The 20,307-nt window shown below is 49.7% G+C and overlaps 1 protein-coding gene across 1 annotated transcript in view; it reads left to right on the top strand.

The window, feature by feature from the left end:
* Positions 1-7,185: 7,185 nt before the first annotated feature.
* Positions 7,186-20,307, top strand: part of LOC115082045 — a gene marked incomplete at its 3' end in the record, with an annotated part of 189,599 nt that continues 176,477 nt past the window's right edge. The window contains exon 1 of the mRNA XM_029586310.1: positions 7,186-9,604. Coding sequence (XP_029442170.1) covers positions 7,585-9,604 — 2,020 coding nt within the window. The remainder of the gene's footprint in view (positions 9,605-20,307) is intronic.

Raw genomic sequence — 20,307 nt, 5'->3', positions numbered from 1 at the left:
AATTCTCCGGGATAAACCTCCAGGCTACCTGGGTAACTCAATCTTTGAACGGCAAGCCAAATTTTTTTACCCTTCAAGAACCTAGTATTAGGTTGTCCACCAACCATAACACTACAGCTTATTAATAATTAATAATTAACAATAACAACAGTTATTAGAGTCCCATCTGGGGTGCCAAAATGTCTAATTTTGAGACTCATAGCTTAGGGCACAAGAACACTGCAATTCAGCAAGAGGTTTTAAAATTTAGTTTATTTTGGCTTTTTCAAAAGACATGCAGAGACAAGTGTTCTTGTGAGATGCAATCTGCCCTCTTTCTGTAATAAGTAGCATCTCCATGAATTTCTGCCCTGCTCTGACTTATATAATTAAAATCCAACATTCTCGAAGCTTCCAGAAAAGTGTAACCGCCCACAAACACATGATACTGTTTGTCATGACAATCTATCCTGTATAGGAAATGCTTGTGAGGACCTCCCTCAACTAAGAATTCTTCTAACCCTGTTACTCCTCCCAATGTAAACAAGTTCCTGTATCATACTGGCTTTGATGCAAGTATTCTCTTCTTGTCTTCTGTTGTTCTTCTTTGTTTATTGTAAACACCTCCCAGTCTGGGTCTTGAATAGAGCTTGGCACCAGGATTCATTCAAATTGGTTTCAGGTCATTGAAACCAATATCTGCAAGATAAAGGCTTGCATCCTATTTTCCTGCAGAACGAGTATCCCTTCATTGTGAAGTAAATGTGGCCATTAAAATAGGCCTCTCTCCTTTTGTTGCCAGCAAATCTGTCTCAGAGATTCTCTGCAAGTCATTGATGCCTTCCTGGCCTGTAATTATAAGCTTTGCAGGATTTACCAGTTTCCCAACTCTTCTGCATCCTTTGAATCTGTGATAGTCAGAAAGTCTCTCAAAGTTCATTCACCTCTGACAGGCCACGATACAGCAAAGGCATCTGGGAATTCTTGGTTATCTTAATCAGACATATTCTTCACCCTGCAGCCTCTGGTGATCCTCGTCAGTAGTGATTGTGATAGTGCCCCCCGCCGGTGTCTTTGCTCAGTAGTGACTATGGTAGTGCATTCCTGGTATCCCTGCAATCTCTGGTGACCCTCGTCAGTAGTGATTGTGATAGTGCCCCCCGCCGGTGTCTTTGCTCAGTAGTGACTATGGTAGTGCATTCCTGGTATCCCTGCAATCTCTGGTGACCCTCGTCAGTAGTGATTGTGATAGTGCCCCCCGCCAGTGTCTTTGCTCAGTAGTGACTATGGTAGTGCATTCCTGGTATCCCTGCAATCTCTGGTGACCCTCATCAGTAGTGATTGTGATAGTGCCCCCCACCAGTGTCTTTGCTCAGTAGTGACTATGGTAGTGCATTCCTAGTATCCCTGCAATCTCTGGTGACCTTCATCAGTAGTGATTGTGATAGTGCCCCCTGCCCGTGTCTTTGCTAGTAGTGACATGGTAGTGCATTTCTGGTATCCCTGCAGCCTCTGGTGATCCTCGTCAGTAGTGATTGTGATAGTGCCCCCCACCCATGTCTTTGCTCAGTAGTGACTATGGTAGTGCATTCCTGGTATCCCCGGAACCTCTGGTGTCTCTCATCAGTAGTGATTGTGATAGTGCCTCCCGACCGTGTCTTTGGTCAGTAGTGACTATGGTAGTGCATTCCTGGTATCCCTGGAACCTCTGGTGACCCTCGTCAGTAGTGATTGTGATAGTGCCTCCCGCCCGTGTCTTTGCTCAGTAGTGACTATGGTAGTGCATTCCTGGTATCCCTGCAATCTCTGGTGACCTTCATCAGTAGTGATTGTGATAGTGCCCCCCACCCATGTCTTTGCTCAGTAGTGACTATGATAGTGTATTCCTGGTATCCCCGGAACCTCTGGTGTCCCTCATCAGTAGTGATTGTGATAGTGCCTCCCGCCCGTGTCTTTGGTCAGTAGTGACTATGGTAGTGCATTCCTGGTATCCCCGGAACCTCTGTTGACCCTCGTCAGTAGTGATTGTGATAGTGCTCCCCACCCATGTCTTTGCTCAGTAGTGACTATGGTAGTGCATTCCTGGTATCCCCGGAACCTCTGGTGCCCCTCATCAGTAGTGATTGTGATAGTGCCCCCCACCCATGTCTTTGCTCAGTAGTGACTATGGTAGTGCATTCCTGGTATCCCCGGAACCTCTGGTGTCCCTCATCAGTAGTGATTGTGATAATGCCTCCCGCCCGTGTCTTTGGTCAGTAGTGACTATGGTAGTGCATTCCTGGTATCCCTGCAACCTCTGGTGACCCTCGTCAGTAGTGATTGTGATAGTGCCTCCCGCCCGTGTCTTTGCTCAGTAGTGACTATGGTAGTGCATTCCTGGTATCCCTGCAACCTCTGGTGACCCTCGTCAGTAGTGATTGTGATAGTGCCTCCCGCCCGTGTCTTTGCTCAGTAGTGACTATGGTAGTGCATTCCTGGTATCCCTGCAACCTCTGGTGACCCTCGTCAGTAGTGTTTGTGATAGTGCCTCCCGCCCGTGTCTTTGCTCAGTAGTGACTATGGTAGTGCATTCCTGGTATCCCTGCAACCTCTGGTGACCCTCGTCAGTAGTGATTGTGATAGTGCTCCCAACCCATGTCTTTGCTCAGTAGTGACTATGGTAGTGCATTCCTGGTATCCCTGCAACCTCTGGTGACCCTCGTCAGTAGTGATTGTGATAGTGCCCCCGCCGGTGTCTTTGGTCAGTAGTGACTATGGTAGTGCATTCCTGGTATCCCTGCAATCTCTGGTGACCCTCGTCAGTAGTGATTGTGATAGTGCCCCCCCCCGCCTATGTCTTTGCTCAGTAATGACTATGGTAGTGCATTCCTGGTATCCCTGCAACCTCTGGTGACCCTCGTCAGTAGTGATTGTGATAGTGCCCCCCTGCCCATGTCTTTGCTCAGTAGTGACTATGGTAGTGCATTCCTGGTATCCCTGCAATCTCTGGTGACCCTCGTCAGTAGTGATTGTGATAGTGCCCCCCCGCCCATGTCTTTGCTCAGTAATGACTATGGTAGTGCATTCCTGGTATCCCCGGAACCTCTGGTGACCCTCATCAGTAGTGATTGTGATAGTGCCCCCCCACCCGTGTCTTTGCTCAGTAGTGACTATGGTAGTGCATTCCTGGTATCCCTGCAACCTCTGGTGACCCTCGTCAGTAGTGATTGTGATAGTGCCCCCCTGCCCATGTCTTTGCTCAGTAATGACCATGATAGTGCATTCCTGGTATCCCCGGAACCTCTGGTGACCCTCATCAGTAGTGATTGTGATAGTGCCCCCCACCCGTGTCTTTGCTCAGTAGTGACTATGGTAGTGCATTCCTGGTATCCCTGCAACCTCTGGTGACCCTCGTCAGTAGTGATTGTGATAGTGCACCCCGCCGGTGTCTTTGCTCAGTAGTGACTATGGTAGTGCATTCCTGGTATCCCTGCAACCTCTGGTGACCCTCGTCAGTAGTGATTGTGATAGTGCCCCCCGCCCGTGTCTTTGGTCAGTAGTGACTCTTAGAATTCCCAGTCCCCTCCACGTGACCATGGTCACTGACTGTGATGGTGCACTCCTTGGTGACTCTCCTCCACAGTGACTAGTTTCCTGGGGTAATGTCTCCAAACTGGTTTATTTTGTGTACAGCATGACAGGAGTGAATCTCACTCTAAGCAGGGGATTGCTGGAGCTGATCTCTGTCTTTCAAATTTACTGCTATTGCGTCTCGTAATACCTGCATTGTGCCAAAGACAGCCATCGTCTGGTGTTCATACCATGTAATATGTAGAGGCAATATATCAATTTAAGTGTGCTTGTAGCACCAATACTATTGAGACGCTTTCTACATTTTTCTGCCACATTTTCTTCATCACTGATTGCATCTTTTGGTACTTGTGGTTCTTGTGTTTTTCTCGTTTAGTAACAATCTCTGATTTTCTTGCGTCAAGCGTTTGATCAGTTGGAGTAGAAATGTCCCGGGTGATCACAACTTCTTCCTTCTCTACCATTCTCTCCGAGTCGTGATCGTGCTGCTTTTCTGGTACCGTGATGCTAACATGTTTACAGCTTCCAGTGGATGAGCCGTGCCACCTTCAGATGCCTCACGCTCAGCGACAAGATGTGCTACCATTTCCAGTAATCTTTTACAGATTCTGCATTTATCTGTTTTACCGTTCTTTTCCGCTGGCTCTGACCCATCTTTTCCGCTGGCTCTGACCCATCGTTTCCGTAGTCCAGTGCCAGGTGCTGCCATTCTCCCTCTCTCCTTTTTGGATTGGCTCCAGAGCACCCCCTGGCGGCTCTATTCAGTAGTGACTGTACTAGCACCCCCCTCAGTAGTCACTGGGTGCGAGCGCCCCCTGGTGGCGGTAGTGAAAAGCACTTCCCTGTGACGTCACTCTCTCTCTCTCCCCCAGGAATCCCACTGACTGTGCCCCCTGACCTTTCCTCCTGGTGTGTGCCAGCACGATGAGGCTGTCAGCCGTTAGTTAGTAAGGTGGGCAGTGCCAGCTGCAGACGGGCTGTGGTCTCCCCGGCGCCCGAATTCCAGGAAACAGAGGTTTCATTTGCAGGCTGACTCATAGCAGCCGGCGCTGGCAGTATATTCAGAGCAAAGAGGGGGGAGAGGGCTCAGATCAGAGCGAAAGGCCCTTCCCTAATCCGTAACTTTACTTGCATTATTATTCAGCCATGTTTTCGTTTCTTTTATGTGAATGATTCTTGCGTGCACACGTGTCCTGCCAGTAAAGCTCTCTGCATCTGCAGGTCGATCCGTGCAGGGGAGGAGGTCTGGCGACTCTCACATGCGCGGGTAGTGCTGGAGCCGGAAGGCGGCGGATTTGGGGTCATTTTGCACTCCTCGGGTTTTCACCCTTCGCTGCTGTTGCCTGACCCTGTGCATCCCCGTTCCGCCTGTGTTGTGGCCTCTCTTGCTGTGTCTGCCGCCAGCCACAGTCAGCTCCCTCCCTCCCTTTTACCTTTCTAGTTTAACAAGGTTACTGTGCCTTTCCCTCCCTTCCCGGGTGAGGGACTCGGGCATTGTTTTAACAACTTTCTGCCCCTGGGCGATTTGAGACAGAGGTGGCAATTGCCGGGAAAGCTGTGCCGTGCCAGCAGTCACTCGTGTCCTCCTCTCCCCTCCCTCTGCTCAGCCTGAGAGTTGCACCCCTGAAAGTAGTGGAAGGGTTAAAAAGAAAAGAGGGCTGGGGACACGAGGAACAGGAAGGAGAGATGTCAAAAAAAAAAAACCAGGCATATCGACTCGCTGAGCCTTGTCAGCTTGAAAATGTTTTCGATTCTGATAAAAGCAGTGGCACGCGTTCATTCGCTCTTATTTCCGACTGCAAGCCTACGGAAACTCCTTGGTATTTTGGAAAGTGCGCGCCTTCCCTATAATCCACACGCACACACACAAAGCGCTGGGCTTTGCTTTCTGGTCCGGGCTGCAGAAAAAGCAGGCCCGGCTTTCCTTTCTGAAATGATCAGGGGAGAGAGGCGGTGGAGCAGGAAGCAGAAACAGGATGCCTGGGCCCCCCTCCTCCTCGTGTCCTAGAAAAGCAGAAACTGTTTCTTCCCTCTCCTGAGAAATCATTCTTCTCTGCCGCGCCTTCCTACTGCAGAAGAACTTTTTTTTTTTTCCACTCCCCTCCCTCTGTCCTACAAGAAACTCGGACTGACAATTGGTCCCTGTGTTGCCAAAGTAATCCCTAAAATAATAAAAGCAAAGAATTGCAGGGTACAGAGAGGAAGACATTTGCAAAGATGGTTACCAGATTCGGCAGGGGGAGGGGGAGGGGGGGTGGCTGGTTCCTATTACATTTCTGGCCTGATGGCAGGATGCCACATATGTTGTTTGCTATAGTGGCTGTTTCTCCTCTTTTGTACCGATATTATGCAGAGGTTTTCCCTGCTCACTCTTTCGTGGAAAGTCTATGATTTTTCTCTGTTAGCTTTGTGAAATGTGAATCTTATGTCTTTGCATTACGAGCCCTATAGGAAGAAATGTATTTCTGATTCTAATCAATGTGTGGTCCCTTATTCCGTATGTGGTGAGGGTCAGCTGTGCTCTGCATGTGTGGCTGAGATGAGGGGATTCTGCTAGCACGGACAGGAGGAAAAGTTAACAAGCAAACAAAACACTAGATGAGGTGAGACCCTTTTTACTGGACTGACTTAGTACATTCTTGACTGGGTTTTGATAGTCTGAACAGCAAGTAGTGTTCTGTGTAGGGAACTGTAGCAGTCCTGCCTGTTCTGTTTTCCAGTCTCTACTTCCCCAAAGAAGGCGAACCCCTCTCCTAAGGCTGGGTGTAATATTTGCAGTGCTGCCTTTTCACAGGTAGAGCTGTTGCTGTTAGTGCTCTTTCTGTACATCAGATTTGCTCCCTATACAGTTTTTTTTTTGCAGAGTTTTGTGCTGCATCACAGAGTGCATAGTAGTAGAGGGAGCTTATCTTCTGTCACTGAGATGACACCAGAATTTGAATTTTCTTTTCATTGTGGTGAGTAGTAAGGGGAAGCAGGGGCATACTGACCGGCTGGGCAATAGGAGAAGTGACCAAGAGCTCACAGCAGTAGGGGGCCCACAGGCCCCCTACTCTCTCCCAGCCAATGACCCTTATTGCCCGGGGCACAGATCACTGTCAGTCCACCCCCTGAGGGGAAGTTTCCTAATTCTGCCCTGTACCCATTATTAGGGGGAGTTTCTGTGGACACAGAGTGTCCGTTTGCAGAACTGAAGGTGTAGGATTTCTCTTGGGGTTGTGTCCCATTCTGTATAGTTTCTGGTTAATTATAAATCCCAGATCTCACCACAAGGTAAGAGGATTGGTGGAATGCGATAGCAAATACATTGTAATAATAATTTTATTTGGAGTGGAGGGTGGAACTGAGGAGGGATTTCCGTCTCTTTCCTTTTCTCACTCTTTCTTTCTTTCTTTTGCTTGCTAGGCATAACTTTCCAAAAATGTTCAGGAGAGCTGCTGGAAGGAGAATGCCTGCAAGAGAGAGACTGACAGGAGCAGATACTATTCTCTGGCCTGGTTATATCCTGGAATGAATGGATGTCAGGGAGGGGCTACTCTTGAATTGTTGAGTCAGTGACTGAGTCCCGAGTCTCACCGCGCATGTGTCTTTCTGGTGTGGCTGTGTAAGCGTGTGTGTGTGTGTCTCTCAGGGGCTGGATGTCTTCTCTGCGCTGCTCCCCTTCCTCCTGGTGCTGCCGGCTCACTTAGCCGGCTCTGTTCTGTGCCCTCCGTCTCGCCTGGCGTAGGTGGAGCCACCACATTCTCCAGAGCTGTGAACGCTCAAGAGAGGGAAGGAAAGAAAGAGACTCTGCCTTTATTCTCTGCTTATTTTAGGCGCTGCTGAGAGGCAGAAGAAAGCCTGCAGCCAGCTGCAACCTTTTATACATAACCGTATTCCTGGAGAACCCGGCAGGCTGTTAGCAAACTGGCTCTGACAATCTCTGGCAGCCGGATCTGCCAGTCTTTTGCTCCTGGGAGCTTAACTTTCCAAGGCCATTCTCTTCACATTCCTGCTCCTTCGTTCCTTTTTGGCCTCAACAAGTAGGCTTGCAAGATGGTGGCAGGTATGCTGATGCCACTTGACCAGCTCAGGGCGATTTATGAGCTTCTCTTCCGAGAAGGGGTGATGATTGCCAAGAAGGACAAGCGACCACAGAGCCTGCACCCTGAAATCCAGGGAGTCTCCAACCTGCAGGTGATCCGGGCCATGGGCTCCCTGAAGTCACGGGGATATGTGCGGGAGACCTTTGTCTGGCACCACTTCTACTGGTACCTGAACAACGAGGGAATTGTGTATCTCCGCCAGTACCTGCACCTGCCGGCCGAGATTGTGCCAGGGTCCTTGCAGAGAGTGCGACGTCCAGTGGCCATGGTGGTCCCTGCTCGACGGGCTACAGGGCCTCGTGTTCAGACTGTGCCAGGTCTAACTACCTATGCACCCAAGCCATCTATAAAGGAGGAGAGTTGGGGGTCCAACCAGGAACGGCAGCAGTATCGGAGGAAAGAGGTGGTGGAAGAGAGTCGTAAAGAAATGCTTTTCTCAACAAGCATGTCCAAAGCAGCTCCAGAGTACTCTACAAGGGGAAAGAACCAAAGGTCCAAAGAGGAGGTGACAAAGAGCCATAAGGAAATGCTGGCGTCAATGAGTGTGTCCAAGCCAACTCCAGAGTTCCCAACAAGGAGTGAGAACCAAGAGTCCAAGGAAGAGCGCCAGGGATTCCAGAGGAAAGAGGCAATGGCAGAAAGATGTAAGGAGATATTGTCTAGTGTGGGAGTGTCCAAGCCAACTCCACAGCGCTCAACAAGTAGCAAGAACCAAGGGTCCAAGGAGGAGCATAAGGCTTTCCAGAGGAAAGAGGATGTGGTAGAGAGCCAGAAGGAGACATCCACTGAGGAAGTGTTTAATCCAGCTCTAGATTGTCTAAAGAATGAGAAGAAGGGTTCCAAGGAAGAACAGCAGAGGTTTGGAAAGGAGGAGGTGGCAGAGAGCTGTAACAAAACGCTATCCAATGTGAACATAGTCAAGCCAGTACCAGAGAACCCAACAAGGGATAGGAACCAGAGGTATAAGCAAGAACAGGGGATAGAGAAGGTTCCAGAAATCCATAAGGAGAAGCTATGTACTCTGGAAGTTGTCAAGCGAGCTGTAGCGTGCCCATCAAGGAGTGAGAACCAAGGGTCCAAGCAAGAAGGCCTGGAGTACAAAATGAAAGAGAAGGTGGCAGAAAGCCATAAGGAGATTCTTTCCACTACAGAAATGTCTATGGTGACTCCAGAGTTCTTTATAAGTAGCAAGACCCAGGAGTCCAACAGAGAGCTCCAGGAGTGCCAGAGGAAGATGAAGGTGGAAGAAATCCCCATGGAGACGGTATCCATAGTGGGAATGACCAAACCAACTTCCGAACACCTGACGAGGGATGGGAGCCAGCAGTCTAAAGAAGGGCACCAGGAGGCTACAGGAACAGTGGAGGCAATTGAAATCTGCATGGAGACACACTCTGCAATGGGAGTGGCCATGCCAGCTCCAGAGCACCAAACAAGCCAGAGCTCCAAGCAAGAGCATGAGGACCACCAGAAGAATGAGAAAGTGGAAGCGATGTCTGCATTAGGAGTGCCCAAACTCATTTCAGAGATTCCAACAGGGGACAAGATCCATATGTCCAAACACCAGAGGAAAGAGGAAGTAACACAGATGCCCAGTGAGACACCATCCACAGTGGGAATGTCCACACTAGCTCCAGAGCATCCAACAAAGGGCAACAACCAAGGGGCGAAGCAAGAAGAGAGCGTGGCGGAGATTAATATGGAGATGGCACCTGCAGTGGGAATGTCCAAGCTCTCTCCACAGCACTTGAGCTTGACAGAGGCTGAGAACCAGGGGTCAAAGCAAGAACAGCAAGGGGTACTGAGGACAGAAGAGGTGGTAGAGACTGGCACGGAGCTGGTACCTGCGGTGGCAGCGTCTGAGATGGAAGCGCGGGGTCTCGTGAGGACACAGGAGGTGGCAGAGACGGGTGTTGAGAAGATATCCTCAGTGGGAGAGTCCGAGATGGAAGATCCCACTCCTGCAGAAGGTTAGCACGCCAACCAATCAAATGTAATCTGATTCCTCTGGCCGGGCTGAGTCCTTGGGTGTTTCCTCTAGTGGTGGTGGGGGGATGGAGGGAGCATGGCGTGTAACCACTTTTATTTGTCTCTCGGGTTGCTCTGTATTTCTGGTTGCTGGCAGTGTTAATCAGACTGACATGCACGTCAAAGCTGGGAGGAGGTGGAATAGCGGCAGAAAGGGAGAAGAAACAAGGGGGACAGGGAACAAGAGAGAGAGAGAGAGAATTGTAGGGAAGACCTCACCTCTGTTGAGCCAACTTGTGACAGCAAACCCGTGGGACCCAGAGAGAATGTCACTCTTTCCATGTAGCCTTTTGGCACCACGTGGACGACTTTGTGCAGCTTAAGCTTCCTGAATCTGACTCAGAACATGAGAGACTGAGGGAGGAGCTAAGGAGGTCTGGGAGAGGAACAGTTTTACCTCCTCTTTTTGCTTCTTTGAGGATCTGACATTGTAATGGCAGTAATAACTCATTTTGTTTTTAAAGTTCTTTCTGTTGACCCGAGAAGGGGGAGGGAGGGAGTCAGCGGAGCGTCAGACAGTGGGGGTGGAGAAACAGACAGATGGCAAAGGGGGGGTGAGACTGGAGAGAAAGGTGAGCTCGAGGCAGTGAGGAGACAGGTGCCTGTTCACAGGAAGCACTTTCTCTTCTCTCTCTCATCCCTCCTCTTTCCTCCTCCCTCCATTCAGCCCTCCACAGATAACTCCTCTATTACTAGTCCTCCCCCACTCTCTCGCTCTCTCTCTTTATTACCAGATCTCTCCTGCGCCTCTGATCCCTTTGTTACCAGTCAGATTCAGAGGACTTTACTGGATGATAAGTTTATTTGGGTTGCCAAAGTCCTATGCAGAATAGTTAAAACATGCACAGAACGATAATAAGGGAAGAACAGCTCCAGATTATGGAAAGTACAGCAGCGGGGCCTGGACTTAGGTTCTGCTGCTGGTCACTTGACATTTCTGGCCTGGGGGCAGGACCCCAGAGGTTTTCCTGTGCTGTTTCTCCTCTTCCACCCAGCATTAGGCAGGGTTTCCCTGCTGCTTCTTTTGTAGGAAGTCTCTGATTCTCTCTCTCTCTCTCTCTCTCGGGACTGTGTCTTTGATCTCTTTATATTTTGCACAGCACATGAGGAAATGCATTGCATACAGAGGCTGGCTTTGGGGGGTTTCCAGTTTAGTTTTTGCCTGCATATTTCTGTTTCTTATTCAGATAACTTCATTGGCATGACAGTTTTACATGTATTGTGTATAGCTGGTCTGTGATCACTTATCCTGTATCAGGTGAGAATCTGTCTCTCCATCCAAGATGAAGCAGTCTCTTAGCGTGCACTCTCTGTGTAGGGATCTATAGCAGTGCAGCTTGTTCTGTCTTCCAGTCAGCACCTCCCAATAGAGGGTGCACTGAACTTATATTTTCAGTGCTGCTTTCTCATAAGTGGACTTGTAGCTGTTTGAGTTCCGGGAGTTAGTGCTGGATTTGGAAGGGCAGGTTTGCTACACAGGTGCCGAGTGTTATTCCTAAGGTTTTTCACTGTTTCACGGAGAGCCTGGTAGCGGAGGGAGCTGGTGGCGCCAGAATCTGCATATTCTTTTTTTGCATGCTGAATATTAAGGAGAGAAGTGCCCTAATTCTGCTCTGCACTCATTATTAAGGGGTGTTTCTCTGGACACAGTGTCGGTTTGCAGAACTGCAAGTGCAGAATTTCTATTCAGGTTCTTGATAATTTTGGGTTAACGGTAGACCCCCAGACCTCACTCCCATATAAAAGGGATTGGTCGAATGCTACCAAATATTTTTAATAGCAGTTTTACAGGGAAGTTTTTTTCTCCAGAGGTTTCTTTGTTGCATACAGGGCTCTTCGTATAGTGTCTTTATAGCAATTTAGTCTCAAGACAAAGTATGTCTAGTGTATTTATAAAGTATGCATAGTATAAACTCAACTTCTTGTTTATCTAGGAAGAATTTGTGATGGAGATTTTTTGGCCTTTCCTGGGAAAGCATTGATTTTGTCTCTTCCAGGTTCACTTACAGGGTCCATGATTTGCTGTAGGTCTCTAGGCAGGTTTAGGTTTTCTTGTACACTTTCTAGGGTAGTTTGTTGCTGGCATTACAAGCTAACAGAGGGGCCTGATGTCATAAGGTACACTGATTTACCAAGGTGTTCAGGGCACAGAATATATGTGCACAAACACACGTAAAAGTATGCACGCATTCACGCACTTCCATGCAAATCCCATGTTAACCAAGGCATTCGCCATTACTCCTCAATGGAAAGAGGCGCGTACGCATTAGTAATATTTTCCTAACGCTGGAAATTTACTTCTGGTCAGAGGTGTGGAGTAAATTTTTTTCGACTAGTATTAGTCTGTGGGGCTAAACCTGGAGTTTATAGTGTGTGATTTCTGTACTCTGCATTTAAATGGAAAAAGCACAAGTTGTGCTCAAATCATAAGAACATGCCATACTGGGTCAGACCAAGGGTCCATCAAGCCCAGCATCCTGTTTCCAAAAGTGGACAATCCAGGCTACAAGTACCTGGCAAGTACCCAAAAACTAAGTCTATCCCATGCTACTGATGCCAGTAATAGCAGAGGCCATTCCCTAAGTCAGCTTGATTAATAGCAGGTAATGGACTTCTCCTGCAAGAACTTATCCAAACCTTTTTTGAACCCAGCTACACTAACTGCACTAACCACATCCTCTGGCAACAAATTCCAGAGTTTTTGTGTGCGTTGAGTGAAAAAGAATTTTCTCCGATTAGTTTTAAATGTGCTACTTGCTAACTTCATGGAGTGCTCCTTAGTCCTTCTATTATCTGAAAGTGTAAATAACCAATTCACTTTTACCCGTTCTAGACCTCTCATGATTTTAAATACCTCTATCATATCCCGCCTCAGCCGTCTCTTCTCCAAGCTGACAAGCCCCAACCTCTTTAGTCTTTCCTCATAGGGGAGCTGTTCCATCCCCTTTATCATTTTGGTTGCCCTTCTCTGTACCTTCTCCAGTTGCACCTAAAATTCTGCACACAAAACATGAGCACAAAAGCATTCCTAAAAGTTATGTGCTCAAAACCTAAGTTAAGAGCATTTTCTGCTTCTAACTCATGTTGTCCACCTAACTTTTAGGAGCGTAAATCTCATGCTCCTAACTTATGTTATGCTACCTTTATTACCACTCATCCTTCTACCAGATTCAGCTCATTTTATTGATAAAATGTTTACATGTGTTGTCAAAGTCATATAGTAACCTAGTAAACAATGGGCAGAAGAAAATCCAGTGGTCCATCCAGACTGCCCTGCAAGTTTTTTTTTTCTTTTTAGAGTAAGAGCAGCCACTTCATGCAGGTTACCCCCATGCCTTATGTTAAGGGTAGTAACTGCCGCTCCGTGCAGGTTACCCCCATGCCTTCTGTTAAGGGTAGTAACTGCCGCTCCGTGCAGGTTACCCCCATGCCTTCTGTTAAGGGTAGTAACTGCCGCTCAGTGCAGGTTACCCCCAGGCCTTATGTTTAGGGTAGTAACTGCCGCTCCGTGCAGGTTACCCCCATGCCTTCTGTTAAGGGTAGTAACTGCCGCTCAGTGCAGGTTACCCCCAGGCCTTATGTTTAGGGTAGTAACTGCCGCTCCGTGCAGGTTACCCCCATGCCTTATGTTTAGGGTAGTAACTGCCGCTCCGTGCAGGTTACCCCCATGCCTTATGTTAAGGGTAGTAACTGCCGCTCCATGCAGGTTACCCCCATGCCTTATGTTAAGGGCAGTAACTGCCGCTCCATGCAGGTTACCCCCATGCCTTATGTTAAGGGCAGTAACTGCCGCTCCAAGCAGGTTACCCCCATGCCTTATGTTAAGGGTAGTAACTGCCGCTCCATGCAGGTTACCCCCATGCCTTATGTTAAGGGAAGTAACTGCCGCTCCATGCAGTTTACCCCCATGCCTTATGTTAAGGGAAGTAACTGCCGCTCCATGCAGGTTACCCCCGTGCCTTATGTTAAGGGTAGTAACTGCCGCTCCATGCAGGTTACCCCAAGCCTTATGTTAAGGGTAGTAACTGCCGCTCCAAGCAGGCTACCCCCATGCCTTATGTTAAGGGTAGTAACTGCCGCTCCATGCAGGTTACCCCCATGCCTTATGTTAAGGGAAGTAACTGCCGCTCCATGCAGTTTACCCCCATGCCTTATGTTAAGGGAAGTAACTGCCGCTCCATGCAGTTTACCCCTGTGCCTTATGTTAAGGGTAGTAACTGCCGCTCCATGCAGGTTACCCCCGTGCCTTATGTTAAGGGTAGTAACTGCCGCTCCATGCAGTTTACCCCCATGCCTTATGTTAAGGGTAGTAACTGCCGCTCCATGCAGTTTACCCCCATGCCTTCTGTTAAGGGTAGTAACTGCCGCTCCATGCAGTTTACCCCCATGCCTTATGTTAAGGGTAGTAACTGCCGCTCCATACAGTTTACCCCCATGCCTTCTGTTAAGGGTAGTAACTGCCGCTCCATGCAGTTTACCCCCATGCCTTCTGTTAAGGGTAGTAACTGCCGCTCCATGCAGTTTACCCCCATGCCTTATGTTAAGGGTAGTAACTGCCGCTCCATGCAGGTTACCCCCATGCCTTATGTTAAGGGCACTAACTGCCGCTCCATGCAGGTTACCCCCATGCCTTATGTTAAGGGCAGTAACTGCCGCTCCATGCAGTTTACCCCTATGCCTTATGTTAAGGGTAGTAACTGCCGCTCCATGCAGTTTACCCCCATGCCTTATGTTAAGGGTAGTAACTGCCGCTCCATGCAGTTTACCCCCATGCCTTATGTTAAGGGTAGTAACTGCCTCTCCATGCAGGTTACCCCCATGCCTTATGTTAAGGGTAGTAACTGCCGCTCCATGCAGTTTACCCCCATGCCTTATGTTAAGGGTAGTAACTGCCTCTCCATGCAGGTTACCCCCATGCCTTATGTTAAGGGTAGTAACTGCTGCTCCGTGCAGTTTACCCCCATGCCTTATGCTAAGGGTAGTAACTGCTGCTCCGTGCAGGTTACCCCCATGCCTTCTGTTAAGGGTAGTAACTGCCGCTCCATGCAGGTTACCCCCATGCCTTCTGTTAAGGGTAGTAACTGCCGCTCCATGCAGGTTACCCCCATGCCTTCTGTTAAGGGTAGTAACTGCCGCTCCATGCAGGTTACCCTCAAGCCTTCTGTTAAGGGTAGTAACTGCTGCTCTGTGCAGGTTACCCCCATGCCTTCTGTTAAGGGTAGTAACTGCTGCTCCGTGCAGGTTACCCCCATGCCTTCTGTTAAGGGTAGTAACTGCCGCTCCGTGCAGGTTACCCCCATGCCTTCTGTTAAGGGTAGTAACTGCCGCTCCATGCAGGTTACCCCCATGCCTTCTGTGAAGGGTAATAACTGCCGCTCCATGCAGGTTACCCCCATGCCTTCTGTGAAGGGTAATAACTGCTGCTCCATGCAGGTTACCCCCATGCCTTCTGTTAAGGGTAGTAACTGCCGCTCCATGCAGGTTACCCCCATGCTTTCTGTTAAGGATAGTAACTGCCGCTCCATGCAGGTTACCCCCATGCCTTCTGTTAAGGGTAGTAACTGCCGCTCCATGCAGGTTACCCCCATGCCTTCTGTTAAGGGTAGTAACTGCCGGTCCATGCAGGTTACCCCCATGCCTTCTGTTAAGGGTAGTAACTGCCGCTCCATGCAGGTTACCCCCATGCTTTCTGTTAAGGATAGTAACTGCCGCTCCATGCAGGTTACCCCCATGCCTTCTGTTAAGGGTAGTAACTGCCGCTCCATGCAGGTTACCCCCATGCCTTCTGTTAAGGGTAGTAACTGCCGGTCCATGCAGATTACCCCCATGCCTTCTGTTAAGGATACGAACTGTCGCTCTGTGCAATATAACACCCCTATCCCTTCCTCTCCCTCCTCCCCTTCTTTCTATTAAGGGAAGTAATACATGAAGTGCTTAAAATAAAAGGGGGGAGAGGGGGGAGGTCTCCTGCCTGGCTTAGTGCTTTGTTGTGGACTGTGCTATGGATAGGTTTTAGCTAAACATTGGGAAGCTACAGTATATTATTTTGTCCCTCCCATTGAGCTGTAAAGTATTGATAATTACTGGTCAGCAAGACCACATGACTAGAGACCATTGGATTCCCATGTTGTTTCTGCCCAGGGCCTTCTGGGAGGCTATGCAGGACCTCAGCCCACAGACACACCAACACTTCAGATATACATACGTACTGCTACACTATGGCTCTTATACTGTGACCCTGTGCTGTGCCCTGACAGGATGTCAATGAGCTCTGTGACCCTATGCTGGGCCCTGACAGGATGTCATTGAGCTCTTTGACCCTATGCTGGGTCCTGACAGGATGTCTGGATTTTTTTATCTCATACTGGGTCTTGTCAGGATCTCTCTGTGCTGTCTGACCCCATGCTGACTCCTGTTAGGATCTGCACTCTCTGTCCCATGCTGGCTCCGGTCAGTGGGTCTCTACACTCTTTGATGCTATGATTCCTCTCTTCCACTTCAAGTTTTAGATAAAGATAGTAACTAGTTACCAGATCTGAAAATGTATAACTTTCAATGGTTCTTTGGATCTAAGGAACAGTAAATCTGCACTCTGTCCTGACTGTGAGTGTATCTGTGTCTGTGCTGGAGGGAGCTTCGATGCAACTTCAGTCTCCTGTGTTCCAGTGTTTTAAATAAGCCTTGCATGTTTCCCCTGTCTGCAACACTCCCTGCTATTCCCGTACTGAGACCCACATACATAGCTCTGCCAATGCACCTCACTCCTGCCCTGCAGCACCCCCTGCTATTCCTGTACTGAGACTCTCCACACACAGCTCTGTCAATGCACCTCCTGCCTGCAGGACCCCTGCTATTCCAGTACTGAGACCCTCCACACACAGCTCTACCAGTGCATCTCACTCCTGCTCTGCAGCACCCCCTGCTATTCCAGTACCGAGACCCTTACACATAGCTCTGCCAATGCTTCTCACTCCTGACTGCAGCACCCCCTGCTATTCCAGTACTGAGACCCTCCACACACAGCTCTACCAATGCACCTCACTCCTGCCCTGCAGCACCCCCTGCTATTCCAGTACTGAGACCCTCCACACACAGCTCTGCCAATGCATCTCACTCCTGCCCTGCAGCACCCCCTGCTATTCCAGTACTGAGACCCTCCACACACAGCTCTGCCAATGCACCTCACTCCTGCCCTGCAGCACCCCCTGCTATTCCAGTACTGAGACCCTCCACACACAGCTCTGTCAGTGCACCTCACTCCTGCCCTGCAGCACCCCCTGCTATTCCAGTACTGAGACCTCACACACAGCTCTGCCAATGCATCTCACTCCTGCCCTGCAGCACCCCCTGCTATTCCAGTACTGAGACCCTCCACGCACAGCTCTACCAATGCACCTCACTCCTGCCCTGCAGCACCCCCTGCTATTCCAGTACTGAGACCCTCACACACAGCTCTGCCAATGCATCTCACTCCTGCCTTGCAGCACCCCCTGCTATTCCAGTACTGAGACCCTCCACACACAGCTCTACCAATGCATCTCACTCCTGCCCTGCAGCACCCCCTGCTATTCCAGTACTGAGACCCTCCACGCACAGCTCTACCAATGCACCTCACTTCTACCCTGCAACACCTCCTACTATTCCAGTACTGAGACCCTCCACACACAGCTCTACCAATGCATCTCACTCCTGCCCTGCAGCACCCCCTGCTATTCCAGTACTGCGACCCTCACACACAGCTCTACCAATGCATCTCACTCCTGCCTTGCAGCACTCCCTGCTATTCCAGTACTGAGACCCTCCACACACAGCTCTACCAGTGCATCTCACTCCTGCCCTGCAGCACCCCCTGCTATTCCAGTACTGAGACCCTCATACACAGCTCTACCAATGCATCTCACTCCTGCCCTGCAGCACCTCCTGCTATTCCAGTACTGAGAGCATCACACATTCAACTCTGGTAATGTACCTTAATCCCATCCTGCAGCACTTCCTGCTATGAAAGTACTGAATTCCCCCTACAACTTTGCCAATGCAACTCACTCCCGTCATGCAGCATCCCAGGATGTGTGTTCTCCTGCATTTGTTTAAAAACATGAGAGAAACATAACAGTTACACAGGGTAAAGAACCTGAGGCGTTTTTTTGCCATTTCCCTGTTGTAATCCTTTTATGGTGCAATCCTGAATTTTGGCTTTTTCCATTTATGTAATTAAATGTTTCACAGTGTCTGTTCCATTTAAGGTGATGTATCAGTTAAGTAACCTGAAGACAGGACATTAGGGAGTGTGACTGCAAGGGATCCTTAGCTGTGGGGAGTGAGGGGTAAAGCCTGGGATAAGCACAGAGGGTCCTTAGCTGTGGGGGGAGTGAGGGGTAAAGCCTGGGATAAGCACAGAGGATCCTTAGCTGTGGGGGAGTGAGGGGTAAAGCCTGGGATAAGCACAGAGGGTCCTTAGCTGTGGGGGGAGTGAGGGGTAAAGCCTGGGATAAGCACAGAGGATCCTTAGCTGTGGGGGAGTGAGGGGTAAAGCCTGGGATAAGCACAGAGGATCCTTAGCTGTGAGGGAGTGAGGGGTAAAGCCTGGGATAAGCACAGAGGATCCTTAGCTGTGGGGGAGTGAGGGGTAAAGCCTGGGATAAGCTCAGAGGATCCTTAGCTGTGAGGGAGTGAGGGGTAAAGCCTGGGATAAGCACAGAGGATCCTTAGCTGTGAGGGAGTGAGGGGTAAAGCCTGGGATAAGCACAGAGGGTCCTTAGCTGTGGGGGGAGTGAGGGGTAAAGCCTGGGATAAGCACAGAGGATCCTTAGCTGTGAGGGAGTGAGAAATAAAGCCTGGGATAAGCACAGAGGATCCTTAGCTGTGAGGGAGTGAGGGGTAAAGCCTGGGATAAGCACAGAGGATCCTTAGCTGTGGGGGAGTGAGAGGTAAAGCCTGGGATAAGCACAGAGGATCCTTAGCTGTGGGAGCAGTGATTAGGAAGTCTCTGGGTGCTTCTGCAGGAAGAAGTGTGCCTGAAGGCTCGTTGTTCTGTGTGTAATGTGCATGTGTAAGTGTGTGGATATTCATATATTTTTGTCACATTATCATATGTATAGTATTGTGACATGTGCATTGAGGACTAGCTAAGTAGCTTGTTCTGTGCCTGCAGGAGTGTGGATTTTAGTTTAATTTCTGTTGACAATGAAAGGTGGGTCCTGCAGAGAGAGAAGCCTGGGGGTTCAGCCCTTCCTCTCCCTGCACTGGGCTCAGGCTGTGACTCATTCTAGACTGGCATCAAAGTTTCCAGTAGGAAACACTGAAAATAGGCCAAGGGCAGGGCCTGGGGGTGCAGCTGGGAGAATGGGGACCACAACTTTCTGCGGTATCTTTGCCTTTTCTGCTTATCTTTGCTCAGAGCCACCCAGAAAACACGTTCCCTTCTCCGAAATGCTGGGTCTGCCACCTGGGTACTGCTGGAAAAACTCCACCCAAAACAAATACAGCTCGAATCATTGCACACCTAATCCTGTGCACGCACATCACATGGATGGCATAATGATTAAAGCACATGTTTCCGGCTGCTGCATGGTGAGGATTTCAGATTCAGATTAAATGAAAGGAAAAAATGAGAAAGTAAATAATAGTAAGGTTACTAATAGAGGCTGGGCCTGCGTAGACGTGAAACCTCCCTCCAGTCCTCCGGTTCCTGCCTCCTTACTACTCTCTCCCTAATTCCCCCTTGGGCTTCTGTGTCAGTGCCCCCCTATTTGATTAGACTTAAAAGACCTAAATGGTCGTGGGGGACAGCAAGCTGGAGTCAGGGAGCACCCCCTGAAGAAATCAGTACAGGACTGCAGGGCAGGACTGGAGCTGGTCTTTCTGCCCGGCCAGCCTCCTGCCCGCAGGTTGAGCCCTTGGGTTCTGGGGGCCGGTGGGACCTGTTCCCCGGCTTGAACATCGTTGTGCCGGGGCAGAGTGGGAGCTGTCCGCGGGCTGGGAGTTAGGGGTCATGCACAGGCTGGAAGCCGGGGTTAGACACAAAATGGGAACAGGGTGCAGGCACCAGCTGGGAGTTGGAACCAGGTATCGCCTGAGGGCTGGATCCAGGCACCAGCTGGGGGCTGGAGGACAAGGGCAAAAGCCAGGGAAACGGACAAGGAAGTGGACTGGGCAGTACAAGACAGAACAAGGACAGAGAACACAAGGCAAGGTCGAAGATCCTAAAAGGCCCCATAGCAGGACAAGAATCCAAGAAAGGCCACAGAGCAAGGTGAAAGGCCTTGAGAGGCTGCAAAGTGAGGTAAGAGACCAAAAGAGGCCACAAGGCAAGGCAGAACACCATGCCATATGGTCTTTTTCTTCCATCATGTTTCTGTCTAGCCTGCCCAGCCACACCAACTGCTGTTCGCTAGGATCCTGACCACTCCCTCGGAGCTCCTCTGCCTTTATCCCATGCTTTTTGAATTTAGTCACACGTGGCTTGCTTATGGCTTCCTTAGCGTGCACTGAGGAGCAGCAGTGCTGTTCACCTTTAGCTGCCAGTGGAAGTATTCCCAGGTCTTGTGCTGGACGGGCCGCGCAGGATCTCACCGTTATCTCCTCCGTTCAGCTCTTTGCCGGTGGAGCCCTGCGGTGCTGCATGAGTTTGCCAGGCTGTCTATGA

This window comes from Rhinatrema bivittatum, unplaced genomic scaffold (genome assembly GCF_901001135.1).
Source record: "Rhinatrema bivittatum unplaced genomic scaffold, aRhiBiv1.1, whole genome shotgun sequence".
NCBI classification, from domain to species: domain Eukaryota; kingdom Metazoa; phylum Chordata; class Amphibia; order Gymnophiona; family Rhinatrematidae; genus Rhinatrema; species Rhinatrema bivittatum.
This window is presented reverse-complemented; position numbering and strand designations above follow the sequence as displayed.